Genomic DNA, 13150 nt, shown 5'->3' with positions numbered 1-13150 from the left:
ACCAATATCACTCACACAAACACATAAAGTATGCCTGGTGCGTCCAGTATAACAGGAATAGGTATACTACTACTTGCAATGTATAAACGTAAAAGTAAATGAGGTATAAAGTCGCACATAGCCAATAGAGAGACATTTTTAATCACTCTCTTGGCGTAAGTCCCAGGAACAGAGTCATATTACACAACCAAATCAAGATCTGGCAACCCAGGTACCCTTTCAACTATTGTACAGGTCTGGGCTTTCATTTACAAAGTTACTACGATGAACAACAACCATCTCATATTCTCTCACAGCATGTCAACCTGTGAAATTCCCATGCATCGCTCTGGTTTATTTGGATCTTATACTTGAAGTAATCTCTCGACTCATTTGAAATAACATGGACAGCTTCTGTAGCTTCAGTTAATATCAAACAATAACAACGGGAATAAACATTCATTAATGCTTTCCCAATCTAGCTCAAACGGATCTGTCCATGTTGAGTTTGGAAAGCACTTTGTCCTTATGATTCAAGACCAGTCCTTTCATTAATAATGTTAGTCATAATAGACTCCCACTGAGGTTTTCAGGGATAAACAGGTTCAGATGTAGACCAGTAAGGTTTGGCTAAAAGGGTTTCTTTTGAGCGTATTCTTCTCGGTTGAAATGTAGTAGCTTAACTGTAGCACACTACCACCCGACTGTGAGAAGAATGGGGTGAAACATCAACCATCTCTATTTACTTCTGTCCATCTTTGACTTAATTCTGTCTCCTGCCTACACACACACACACACACACACACACACACACACACACACACACACACACACACACACACACACACACACACACACACTTTCTCTCTCTCACAGGACTTCAGGGAAAAGAACACAGACCACATGCGGCCAGATATTGTGGCTCTGCTTAAGAGCAGCAAGAATGCCTTCATCTGTGGGCTGATGGGCATCGACCCCTCAGCCACGTTCCGCTGGGCTGTTCTCCGAGCCTACTTCAGGGCCCTGGTGGCCTTTAGAGAGGCTGGGAAGAGACATGCACAGAAGAAAACCGGTGAGTGTCAGGGCAGATCAAATTGGAATTCATGAAGTAGATACAGAGGAGGTGAAAGTCATATTTTAGCTTTTTGCTGCAGCATAGTCAGACACGCCTAAAACTCACAAATGTATGTTTTTATTATTATAACTTTTTATTAAGGAGGCAACAGTTATTGTGTCTGTCCCTCTACCCCATTATTCAACACATTCTACCTCATCTTGCATTAGCAGATTTGGAAATGTTACAGAGGGTTGGCTAGAGCTCAGACCTCCAACAAGAAATCTATCAAAACGGAAGGGAGAATGTGTTAGTGTATACAGGTACTCTATATACACAGTATGGCAATCAAACGGAAAACCTCTTGGTACAATTTGCATAATAATGAATGGGCTGACCATCAATTTATTTTTAAAGGATAGGAGACATATTGCTATTAATTCTGATTGACTTTTTAAATTATTGTCAATAACATTTTTGGTTTTGGAAACATATATTATCAATTAATTTGTTAACATAATTACTGCCTGACAAAACATGGGTGTGCCATTTATAGCTAGATATTTGCCAGAAACATAAATGAACCCAAACTACTGTAGTTAAGCTACAGTACGGTATCAAAACTAGTAATGTGTTGACAAACAGGAAATACAGACCCAGCCGGCAATACAATGTATAGTTAATCACAATAAAACTGTGAGCTTTTCTGTTGCACTCCTGCTTCCATCTTGATAGATTACTTGACATCGCCCTTCTCTCTTTCATCAGCCACTGTGCTGTAGTATCTGTGCGTAGTGCTAGTAGTGCTGCCAATACAATAGCTGTACTGTAGCTCTTTAGGCTGTGCCTTGTTTCTCTTATCCTTGATATGCAGTAGAATTCGTCATTAGGTACTGTACTCTGTCCATGCCATTCAGTGCCATCGTCTGGTTTAGAATTGCACCCCTTCTATCCGTGCTAAACGTATGTGGTCGTGTGAAAATATCTGTCTCCTAGAAACCGTCCGTGCTTTGCCTCTTCCCTTTGTAGATCTAGTAGAAATCCTCCACAAAACCTGAATGCCTCAATGAAATCAAACCACTTATTTTTCAGTCTAGGAGATTCATAGATACTCTCTCACAGAGTTATGAATTTTTCCATATAGCCTCAATTGGCCCTGGGGGGAGTAAAGTTATGAATGTACAAACTAATGTCAGATGATGGAAACCCCCTAAAGCTGATGCAGTGATTTAATGTGGAAATATCCAGGCGGCCGCCCACTCTGAACTACATACAGTTCAGGAGACAAAGAAAAAAATCACACTGCCACCAACTACAGCATTGAACGTCAGTTACCTTCTCTCTGACAGTCTTGCACAGGTATCTTTGGTAGATGACTGCCTCTCTTGATCTCTATTCGCTATCTAATCTATCGTTTCTCTCTCTTTGCCCCTTTTTCTCTTCCATTTTGTTTTTGTTTTTTTCCTTCGTTTCTTTTGTTGTTTTCTTTTTTGCTTTTCCAAGGGCATGATGACGCTGCTCCCTGTGCAGTTGTGAAAAGTGTGGATAGTTTTAGCTTTCTGCATCATCCTGTGCATCAGAGAAGCTTAGAGATCCTGCAGAGGTGCAAGGAGGAGAAGCACAGTAAGGCTGCAGTCCCAATAATAACTCTCCTCCCACTTCTATGCCAAAAGCCATGAGGGCGGGGGAAACCATAGGGATGAGGTAGACCAACATCAGCATCTTAAGTGTACAATGTTGTCTAGATTTTCCCAAACCAAATCCTCAAAAGGCTGTATACATGTAGATATTTGTACACATGCTTTCACACAGCATCAACGGTTATTTTGGCTTATTATTATTTTGTCCTACTGTCATTTGTCCCTTATTTGAGCGTTATTAGAATCTTCATTCTCCATCTCTATGGTAGATGCTTGTTGGTCTCCAATCCCACTGTGTCTCCCATCTCCCTCCCGTTATGCTCCTGCATGCCTGTGTATGTGTGAGTGTGTGTGTTTGTTTTCAATCTGTCCCGCACGTTGTCCACTAGCATGCTGCTGCTCTTTCACTAACATTGTGTCCTAGAAATGGGGCTGTCCCACAACTGCATGGACCTTAAGCATGGGTCAGTCATTTTAACCCTTTGTTAACCCACATTGGTCTGGGGTGAGGGCACAGTAACAATACCAGGTGTTTATTACAAGATCTCTTCCTTTCATAATAGTATTTGTATAAGAGCTATGCTTCGTCATCTAGTTCTGTACAACACAGCCCCCGGTGTTAATTTAACTCTTACAGCTCATTTTTTACACTCTCAGAGTTAAATTAACCCTGAGGATCTTACTGTGTGCCTATTGTGTAGTGGGTAGAGTTCAGATATTGCTTGTCCACCATGGCGCAAGTCTTCTGCAACACTTAACTGTTCTCAGAACTACTAGGGTACAGTGGGAAAGGGTCTTAACCACTTAAACCCTCTTAAAATGTTTGACTGTGTCGGACCCCAGGAAGACTAGCTTTTGTCATGGCAAAAGCTAATGGGGATCCTAATAAACTAAAACTAAAACTAAAAAACATACTTCATTGTACATCAATAGCAAAAATAGGTCTGCTAATAGGTACACTATTTTTGCCAAATGTTCACCTTATTTTTGCTGAATGTTCAACTATTATAACATGTCTGGAGTAGGGACACTAGGGTTCATGTGGTTAAGACCCACCCAATTTTCTTGCACTATTCTCAAATAGACTGGTGATGGTGTTTAACAGACTAAAGGAAAGAGTGTAACATAGTTGGGATACGGACAATATATCAGTGTCACTAACTCCCTCACATCCAATTGTAATAGTATGTTTACATGTGGTGAAGAACATACACTGTAAAATCCTGAGTGTTAATTTAACGAGAGAGTGAGGATTTTACAGTGTACAATGAGCCTAAATGTTGTAGGTATCTCTGACACTGCTTTTAAAGAACATCTTGCCTTATCAAACATGCTGTACGTCTCCCACATTATGTCTATGTCATTTATGTTGTATTTTTGGCTTTGTTTTGTTATGCACCACCCCACAGCACCAGATGAAAGTGAAAATGTTGCACAAAGTGATGAAACTGAAAACGGTATACAGTCTCAATACACTGTAGAAAACAAAATATTTTACTGGATCACTTATTAAGTAAGCTAATCACACTGTAGAATAGATGACTGTTTCACACACTTGTATTTTATTGGCAGTATATTAAAATATATCATATATGATGTTATCACTTCCTCAGACCTGACGCCAATATCGTCTCATTGAAGTTGTTCCTTTTCCTAATTGAGTATCCAGTAACTTTGACTTAAACCCATTAATGAGTACACATTGCTTCACACAATGTTTAACACTTCTGTGTCTTTAACTAAGTACATTTCCAAAGCAAACTTACTGTCCAGACTAAAACAAATAACTTTAAAATTATCATCTACCATAATTCTCACAAAACTAACAAGAGAAACTCACTATTAACCTCTTACATATTGTTTCATGCAACATAATAGTTTCAGTTTCCATCAAAAAGCATTGATCCAATGCCAACAGTGCTGTGTGTGTGTGTGTGTGTGTGTGTGTGTGTGTGTGTGTGTGTGTGTGTGTGTGTGTGTGTGTGTGTGTGTGTGTGTGTGTGTGTGTGTGTGTGTGTGTGTGTGTGTGTGTGTGTGTGTGTGTGTGTGTGTGTGTGTGTGTGTGTGTGTGTGTGTGTGCACGCACACGTGTATGTGTGTGCACGCACACGTGTATGTGTGTGTGTGTGTGTTTCTCTCATCTGTTGCCATCCTCCCTTGTCTGTCCATAATTAGGTGGTGTCAGAAAGAGTCCTCGTATGCCTCTGTCAGACCTGCAGAGGACCAACACAGTCAATGAAAAATCCCCATGGTAAGAGTCTGTAAATCTACCATAAGAAGTTTGTCTGTCTGTTTGCCCGTATCTTATTTACAATCCCCTGAAATAGGAAAATGTATTAAATGATCAATAGAATCTAGACGTGTGCATAGTTGAGACACATGGTTCATTGCCTGTCATTAGGGTGTCTGGTTGTTTTGACTTTTCGGCACCCCCTGGTGGACAGATTTGTGGACATAGTGACATACATACTGTACATATACACAGACAGCCTCATTGCAATAATGTTGCATTGCGTCGTGGTTCAACTAATAAAAAAAAGTATTTCAAGGAAAGTAGCACTTGTTCAGCATTCACAAGCGCAAAGTGTGGCATGCCATTAAAAGAATGACTGATGTCTGTGCAGTGACCTCCGGAATTACTACAACACCACCCCAAGACCTCAGTCCACCACCTCCTCTAATTAGCTCTAGACCGTGAGATTACCACCCCCAACCACGCGGCCTGCAAAGGCCCTCTTACACAGCACTGCTTTTGTTACCACAGGGGCGCAGTCAAGGGCTGTTAAATTCCCCCTAATGTGATTTGCAACCTCTGTCCCCTTCACACACACACACACACACACACACACACACACACACACACACGCACACGCACACGCACACACACATACACACAGTCTTTCTCTCTCTCTCTCTCTCTCTCTCTCTCACACTTTTGCACCCTGCCTGTCTCTCACTTTTGCACCCTTGCACTCTCTTTCCCCCAACTCTCTCTCTCTCTCTCACACACACACACACACACACAGACATACGCTTACTTCCAGTTTATTAAGCGAGGCCTGAAGCCCCCATGCAGCTGCTTCTTTCGTGACACAGGGTCAGAGTTCCACATTTGAGAGGAGGGCCCAGGGAGTGATAAATATTAGGTCTCAGCACGGTGCTTCTCTGCTGGACACTACAGTGGAGAATACAGCACTTTATGGGACTCTCAGGGAGACGATGGAGAATAACAGTCGCCACAAAGACACATTGTACTGTCACTGTTTACAGAGATGGATATTTGACTGGGAAAGATTTCAACTTATCATGCTATTCCAGATGTGAAGTGAATGTTCATGCTTATCCAACAGTGGATATAGTGGAATAAAAACTATTTTCTGATTTGGTCACATTGATCGAATAAACCCATCTGATAATATGAATGCATTATAAACCTTGGGATCTGTTTATTTCAGTGCAATTATGCTATTGAGGGCACTGAGCCAAATAACTTATATAGTGAATTACCCATTGTACATCATTGAACTTAGTGAGCTGTACACAAAATATGTTGTCGCTGTTGGGCGGAAGCCGTGTATAGTTTCATTTTCTTTAGCTTTACAATGAATAATATTAATGCCGTACAGCTACTGTATAGGCAGCCAGATTACAATATTATTGTCCTCTGGAAGGGGCTGTATATATTTAAACATCCTCAGGATTTCTTCTTCTTTGTCCTACAATACATGGAGATAAACAAAACAAAATGGAAGTAGTCAAGAGACCACAGGTGTTACAGTAGTAGGGGCCTCCAGGGCCAATTGGAAAGGAACAGAAAAAAACGTTTTTGAAAAAATTAACAAAGTATTCAGTTCATAAGATTATTGTGCCAGTTTCCAGATTAGGGGTCCTTGGCATGGAAAGGTTTGGGACCAACCACAGACAGTCAAAGTTTCACGCCAGGTTGAGCTCACAAGACATAGCAAAACATATATTTCAAATATAAACCTCACTGTTTATTGACCAATTTGACTGCAAAGGAAAATATTGCAAGATCGATGAGCTCCAAGTTGTCAGTTGAGCTTGCATGTTCTGCACCATTAAGTCTCCCTCTGATGTTCTTTTGAAAACAATATTTCAGCATTTGTCCATTGACCACAAAAATACTTGAGTATTGAGACAATGAGTGAATATAAAGTCAGATAAATAAAAGGTTTTAAGTGTATCTTAAAAGGGCTTGCCAGGCTGCTTACCTAAAAATCCACAATGTGTTTCATTAGCTCATCTGGCAAAATGTGTTTTTATAGTGGAAACGTACACAGTAAAATCCTCAATCTTAATTGATCCCAAATAGATTCTTACGGGTCTAATTGGTTACACTTGTACGCTCTCAGATTTATAGTAACACTGAGGATTTTACAGTGTAGTTTGAATGTAGAATTCCTATTGCTAGCCCTTCCCGCCCCCCAGACACCTATTAAAATACCATAACATCTCACCTGTTATTCTCTGTTGGCTCCCAGTAGCATGAAACCTCTCCATGGACTCTTGTCCCACGTCAGCTTGCTTCTAGGAATGGCTGCACTCCCCTGTTAGTATATGATATGTTCCCACACACATACAACTGTCTTTTAACGTGTCAATGTGTGTGGCCTGAAGACACAGCAGGAGAGTTTCTTATAAATCACAGGAGTGAAAACAATCCTGTCTGGCCCCATGATGGTCCTGTTAGCAGCTGTATATATGATGGATTGTCACTGAGCTACCTATTCCCCTGATCCTAACACCACAAGTCATTAACCACTTGAACCCTAGCGTATATTTTGAGTAATATATAGGGTTTGACTAATATCTTGGGTTGCCACCCTCTATGTGAGAAATAAGGGACATCCATTTTTTTGTGCAAATATTTTGTTTTAAACACAAAGCAAACCATTCAGATTCCATGATATAGTACATTTGAGCTGAACTGGCAAAAGGAGACTCGCTCACTGCATATAGATATAGGAAAAAACTCCTTAGACGAGACTTAAAGAAAATTGTTTTTCTTTATTTTGTGATGCCCATGTTGTGCTCAGGTGCTCTGTGAAATAAAAAGCAAAACGTTTTCGGTCCTACCAGGACCTTCGTCAGTGCTATAATCACGAAGGCCCTGGTAGGACCGAAAACGTTTTGCTTTTTATTTCACAGAGCACCTGAGCACAACATGGGCATCACAAAATAAAGAAAAACAATTTTCTTTAAGTCTCGTCTAAGGAGTTTTTTCCTATATCTATATGCAGTGAGCGAGTCTCCTTTTGCCAGTTCAGCTTTATGTTTTTCGGGACCACCGCACCTGCAGCTAATCCTCACCTAAGGGACAAAGAAAGGCACAACAGTTCTCTTATTCTATAGTACATTTGAGAAAATGGTTTGAGATTTGTGTTATTTATAAAAAATATCTGTCTCTTTGCAGGGATTCGCCGAGCCCGGGTTGGAATGGCCGTGTGGGTCGGCAGAGCCGTCTGATGTCCAGTTCCTCCAACACAGAAGAGGATGGTATCTTTGTTAACTCCACCAGCAGCAAGCTCCTGGAGAGAGCCCATGGCATTCTCATGTCAGTGGCCACGCTTAAGGCTAATTCATACTATATTATTATTCAATGAAAATCATGTTGTGGCATTTTTTCAGTTGAACAATATTGTCGAGCTACATGATTATCGTATGTGACAAATTCACTTTATCCTTAGGACCTTTTCATATGTACAGTATTTCTATTTAAATTAACAAAACTTTTGTGAACCAGAAATACCAAAAATATTGCTGTGCTAACTTTGTAAGCGGACCTGAAACGGAACTCAAGTTCTCTTTCTGATTCTAATGAGAATGAACCACAAGGAAACTGAACACAATACAGTTCACTTGGTGTCTGAGTCCACTTCAGAGGCCGAAAGGGAGCGTTGATAAATATGTTCTGAGAGCACTGGAGTGCACCCAGGGTGCACTCTGGTCATTCCGAAATTTAGAGTGCTCAGAGCGTTGCCGTTTGAAAACTCTTAGCGCTGTGCCCTGGGACTGCTCTGAGTGAAAAGTCGGCTTATCCAAACATTGGTGACAACAATAATGGATAAAGTCATTTGGTTATAATCCTATTTATACTATTTTTGATATTATTTTTTGAAGATGCAAATGGCAACGTTAGTTAACGAGTATCTTCTCTGATCATTCATAAATTAAATAATATCAGAGCGCTCTATGACGCCAACACCAGAGCGTTCTGAAATTGTACCAAATTCTCAGACTGTTACGAACACACCGCAAGTACTGGCTGGGGATCAGTCTGTCACTATTTACTATATATTCTTTATGATGTTGAGTTCTGTGCTTATATGGGCTTTGTTCATCTTCACCATCAGTTGGGAAATTGGAAAACATACCTTCAGGTCAACATTACCTCACTTTTGCTTTAGTTTGCTTTATATTTAATACTCACAGTGAGTATAGCCTGGTAAACCATCCCGGTCGCTTGAATTCACATTATCATGCATCTTCTGGGACTGGGATGGTTTACCAGGTTAAGTGACCTCTTGGAGACTTAAAATAATAATAATTAATCAAATTAAGTACAGGGATGGTTTATCAGGATAAGTGACCTCTTGGAGAATTAATCAACTGAAGTAGTGCTTCTTTTCACATTTACTTTTTAACATTAGCTGATAAATGTATGTATATCAACCGGAAAAATAAGACTGAAGATGGGATCAATATTAGGAAAAAACTCATGGCATGGTTGAACACTGCAGAAACATTTTCTATGTGACCGATACTAACTGCTCTTGTCTTTTAAATAGGAGAAACAAAAACTACAAATCCAAGCCAGCTCTACCCAAGGTAAGTGTTATCTGTCACATTTAATCCAGCCCCTCATTGCCACCTGCAGTGTTAGTGTCACTAGCTGACTGTGTCTCCTTCTACAGCACTTACTGGATGTCAAGTCTCTCAAATACCTCAGTAACCTTACTCTCCATGATCGTATCACCAAGTCCCTCCTTCACCTCCACAAGAAGAAGAAACCGCCCAGCATCAGTGCACAGTTCCAGGTCAGACACACACACACACACACACACACACACACACACACACACACACACACACTCATTTACATGATTGAACATGATTAGGCTGAACTGGACCTGCGGTATAGACTCTCCTCTGATACGCAGCTTTATATACAGTAGCATGTAAAAAGAGATGGAGACAAAATGTGTCTTTCAATTCATCGTTTGTGGAACCAGTTACCCCATTACTTATCAAAAATAAAAGTTGCCCGAACCCAAGGCTGATATCTAAAGCATATTCAAAACCGCTTGAGAAAACGCATTGTGCTTGCAAAACTTTTTTTCTTTTAAACAGTTCTTCCCCTTACCAGTGATGTTTGGGTCAGCTACAGTACAGGCATATCCAGAAAGTGAAATAAATTGGCAAGCTTTCAAGAAACATTTTCAGAGAATTTGACATAGATAATACCTGATGCACACAACATTCCTGATCAGAAGAACAAAAACAACCAAATAAACAAACAAAATTAAACTTCTTGCAGTCCTGACAGGCCTTTGGCCCACCAATGGGTGGTAGTTTAGGAGCATGAGGCCCCTCTGGCTGGCAGCCCTGGCCCCAATGTGTGGATGACTTCACTTCCCACATCCTGTACTGTGGCTGCTTGCTTTAATCTCCCATAGAGGAGGGGGAGGAGCCTGAATTCCTCTTGCCGCTGAAATATCACACACACATGCTACCACACGTGTGCATGTACTCACACAGATGCACATGCCGAATGTACATGGAACTGCTGCACACATGGTTTGTTTTACCTTACACACATACACAGTGTAATACATCTGTGTAATTGCGCACATCCGTAAATACACTCAGTTGTGCTGTGCGTGTCACGTGCACCAGGTATATTATTTATGGACATGTATATCAAGCACGTGGTTTAACTCAACCAACTCAATCCATAAAATCTGGTCCTCTATAGAACGGAAAGTGGTTTTGTATAAGTGCAAACTTTTATGATCCCTTACACTATCTTGTGTATATAACAAACAGTGGTATTAAATGATAGAGCAACAATCATTCACAATTATTCACAAACACAACAAAACCTCTAGTCCTCCACTCTCTGACCTGTTACAAAAACAAAACCATATACTGTAATAGAGCAACAATGTTAAAATTCTTTGCTTTATTTATGACTGTATGGATTGATGGTAGGTTGACATGTTGTTGTTGTGGTTTACTCTGTAGGCCTCTCTCAATAAGCTGATGGAGACTCTGGGCCAGTCAGAGCCCTATTTTGTCAAGTGCATCCGCTCCAATGCTGAAAAGGTACAGTATGGTTCATTGCAGAGAGCCTGCACTTTGAGTGTTATTCCTAACACTCAAGTGTTACCTGTACTCTGCTCCTGACATAGTATTGTTTTAAAGGGCCAATCCGGGATTTTTCTTTTGTATACATGTACATTTGAGTTATATTCACATACATTCTTAAGAGCTTTTTGTAGATGAAAATGTGCTATTTGGAAGTTTTGAAATAAAAATGTAGCTCTGTTTTATTCCACATTACCAACATAAGCAAACCTATTACATCTCCAAAATACCAAATCTGTCTATAATATTATTCCCGTCAAGAGCTGACAATTCCAATATGTCTCCTCTGTTTTTTTTTTGTTTTTTTTTTCCTTTTATCCTTTTGGTGGTGGGGCTTCACATTTGAAACTGATTCAGCCTTTAGCAGGAGTCATCGCTTTTTTTGTTGTTGTTTGTTTACCTGCTGTTACTCACTCTCTTTCTCGATGTCTTTCTCTCTTAGCTTCCTTTACGATTTAACGATGCCTTAGTACTGAGGCAGCTACGTTACACGGGTATGCTGGAGACTGTACGCATCCGACAGTCAGGCTACAATTGCAAATACACCTTTAAGGTAACACACACTCACAACACCCACCATGAATAAGCTATGTGCTTGCCAAAAGCTGTGTTAACTTATACAGTGTTTTTTGCTTAATGTTTTGTGTAAAGCACATTGAATTGACTTGATGTTGAAATGTGCTATACAAATAAACTTGCCTTGCCTTAACTTGGGGACGGACATATGCACTGAATAGGGCAAGGGTTCCCAAACCTTTCCGGCCGTGACCCCCCAAAATAATCATATTTGAACTGGGGGGACCCCACCCCGACAAGCACTTGAAATTGTGCGAGGCGATTTTAGATCGGCTATTTTCAAAATGTTTGCCTCTTTCTTGCGTAATATTTGGCCAATTTGGTATTAAAAAGGTATTACAAGTCCTTAAATAGTTCCTTTAGAAATGTGCAGATACCCTCTATACACCTATGTTGGTTTATATATATATAGGTTTCAATAATTTGGTGGTCTCGACCCCCCTTTTGGGAACCACTGCACTAGGGCATCACCATCATCACCATCATCATCATCATCATCATCATCACCACTATCACCACACTAAAGGCTCATTTATACTTTGTTATATGACCATGTCTCTGGCTGAGAATAACTGAAATATTTGACACCTCCTGTCATATTTGTCTGTTGGAAGTCAGTTATTTTTGGTGAGCAACAGTCATTTGATGAAGTATAAATCCTTACACACCCAGCCTTTATAGCTCACGTCTCTTACCCATTTGCTGTACATTGCTGTCCTTTTTTCCATCATACATTAGTAAAAGTTGGACTGTGAAGTAGCACTTCAACCGGGAAATAAACACTGTATTAGACGAAACGGCAGCGGGACAGCCAGTTCCAGTGTTGGCAGTCCAAATTAATGTGTTTCTTTCTGTTGGGTGTGGAGAACAGGCTGCTGATGCAAGTCTGATTCACTCTTTCCTCTCATGGTTCCATCAGTTAAGAAACTAGTGATGGATTAGTTTGTTCCGGACATGTTGATATAGGTTGAATTCATTTCCATTTCCAATTATATGGGTGATTTCAGGTGGCAGCTATCATAACCACATTGGTTGTGTAAGACAGTATGAGAAAAAATATTGCATGGATGATAAAGCAGACCACATCGAAAGTGACTTGTTGGACACACAAGGTTCTGGATTGGACAGGTTTTGGTTCCAGTTTGTCTTTTATTTATTTGCATTTTGTGATCATGTGAAATCAGCTGTCATGCTAAAACCATGTCTGTGTCCTCAAAATGACCTGGCAAAGGTCAGATCAACCCACTGGCTTTTAATCTGCAAAGTCGAACATTGAGTGTAAAAATAGCACATATACTTTTGCTTCAGGCTTCCTCCCCATTTCTTAATTTCCTCCAAACATATTAGTGGTCTAGTGGGCACTGATTACAAATATCTTTAGCGTGTGTCACACTCAATATTCTTCTGGGTCTTAAGTCAGGTCTGCAGAACAGAGCCTCTCCATTGTCCCAGAGTTTCAGAAACACTCCCCATGCTTGTAATTGTATAAACACAGCATCTGTTTCCCTGTCCA

The 13150-nt window shown here is 40.4% G+C and overlaps 1 protein-coding gene across 8 annotated transcripts in view; it reads left to right on the top strand.

Moving 5' to 3' along the window:
* myo9aa (myosin IXAa) overlaps window positions 1–13150 on the top strand; it is a 110609-nt gene that overhangs the window by 79834 nt on the left and 17625 nt on the right. For 7 of the 8 annotated variants that reach the window (XM_084066274.1, XM_084066276.1, XM_084066273.1 and 4 more), the window contains 8 exons: window positions 856–1051; window positions 2537–2656; window positions 4849–4924; window positions 8108–8248; window positions 9483–9522; window positions 9609–9731; window positions 10939–11019; window positions 11504–11614. In XM_084066274.1, the coding sequence (XP_083922400.1) occupies window positions 856–1051; window positions 2537–2656; window positions 4849–4924; window positions 8108–8248; window positions 9483–9522; window positions 9609–9731; window positions 10939–11019; window positions 11504–11614 (888 nt within the window). The remainder of the gene's footprint in view (window positions 1–855; window positions 1052–2536; window positions 2657–4848; window positions 4925–8107; window positions 8249–9482; window positions 9523–9608; window positions 9732–10938; window positions 11020–11503; window positions 11615–13150) is intronic. The other variant, XM_084066275.1, reaches the window with a different exon arrangement.

The sequence above is a fragment of the Gymnoscopelus microlampas genome, assembly GCF_963454915.1.
Source record: "Gymnoscopelus microlampas genome assembly, chromosome: 1".
In the NCBI taxonomy this organism is placed as follows: Eukaryota; Metazoa; Chordata; class Actinopteri; order Myctophiformes; family Myctophidae; genus Gymnoscopelus; species Gymnoscopelus microlampas.
Note: the sequence above shows the minus strand (reverse complement) of the source record. Positions and strands in the feature narration are given on the sequence as shown.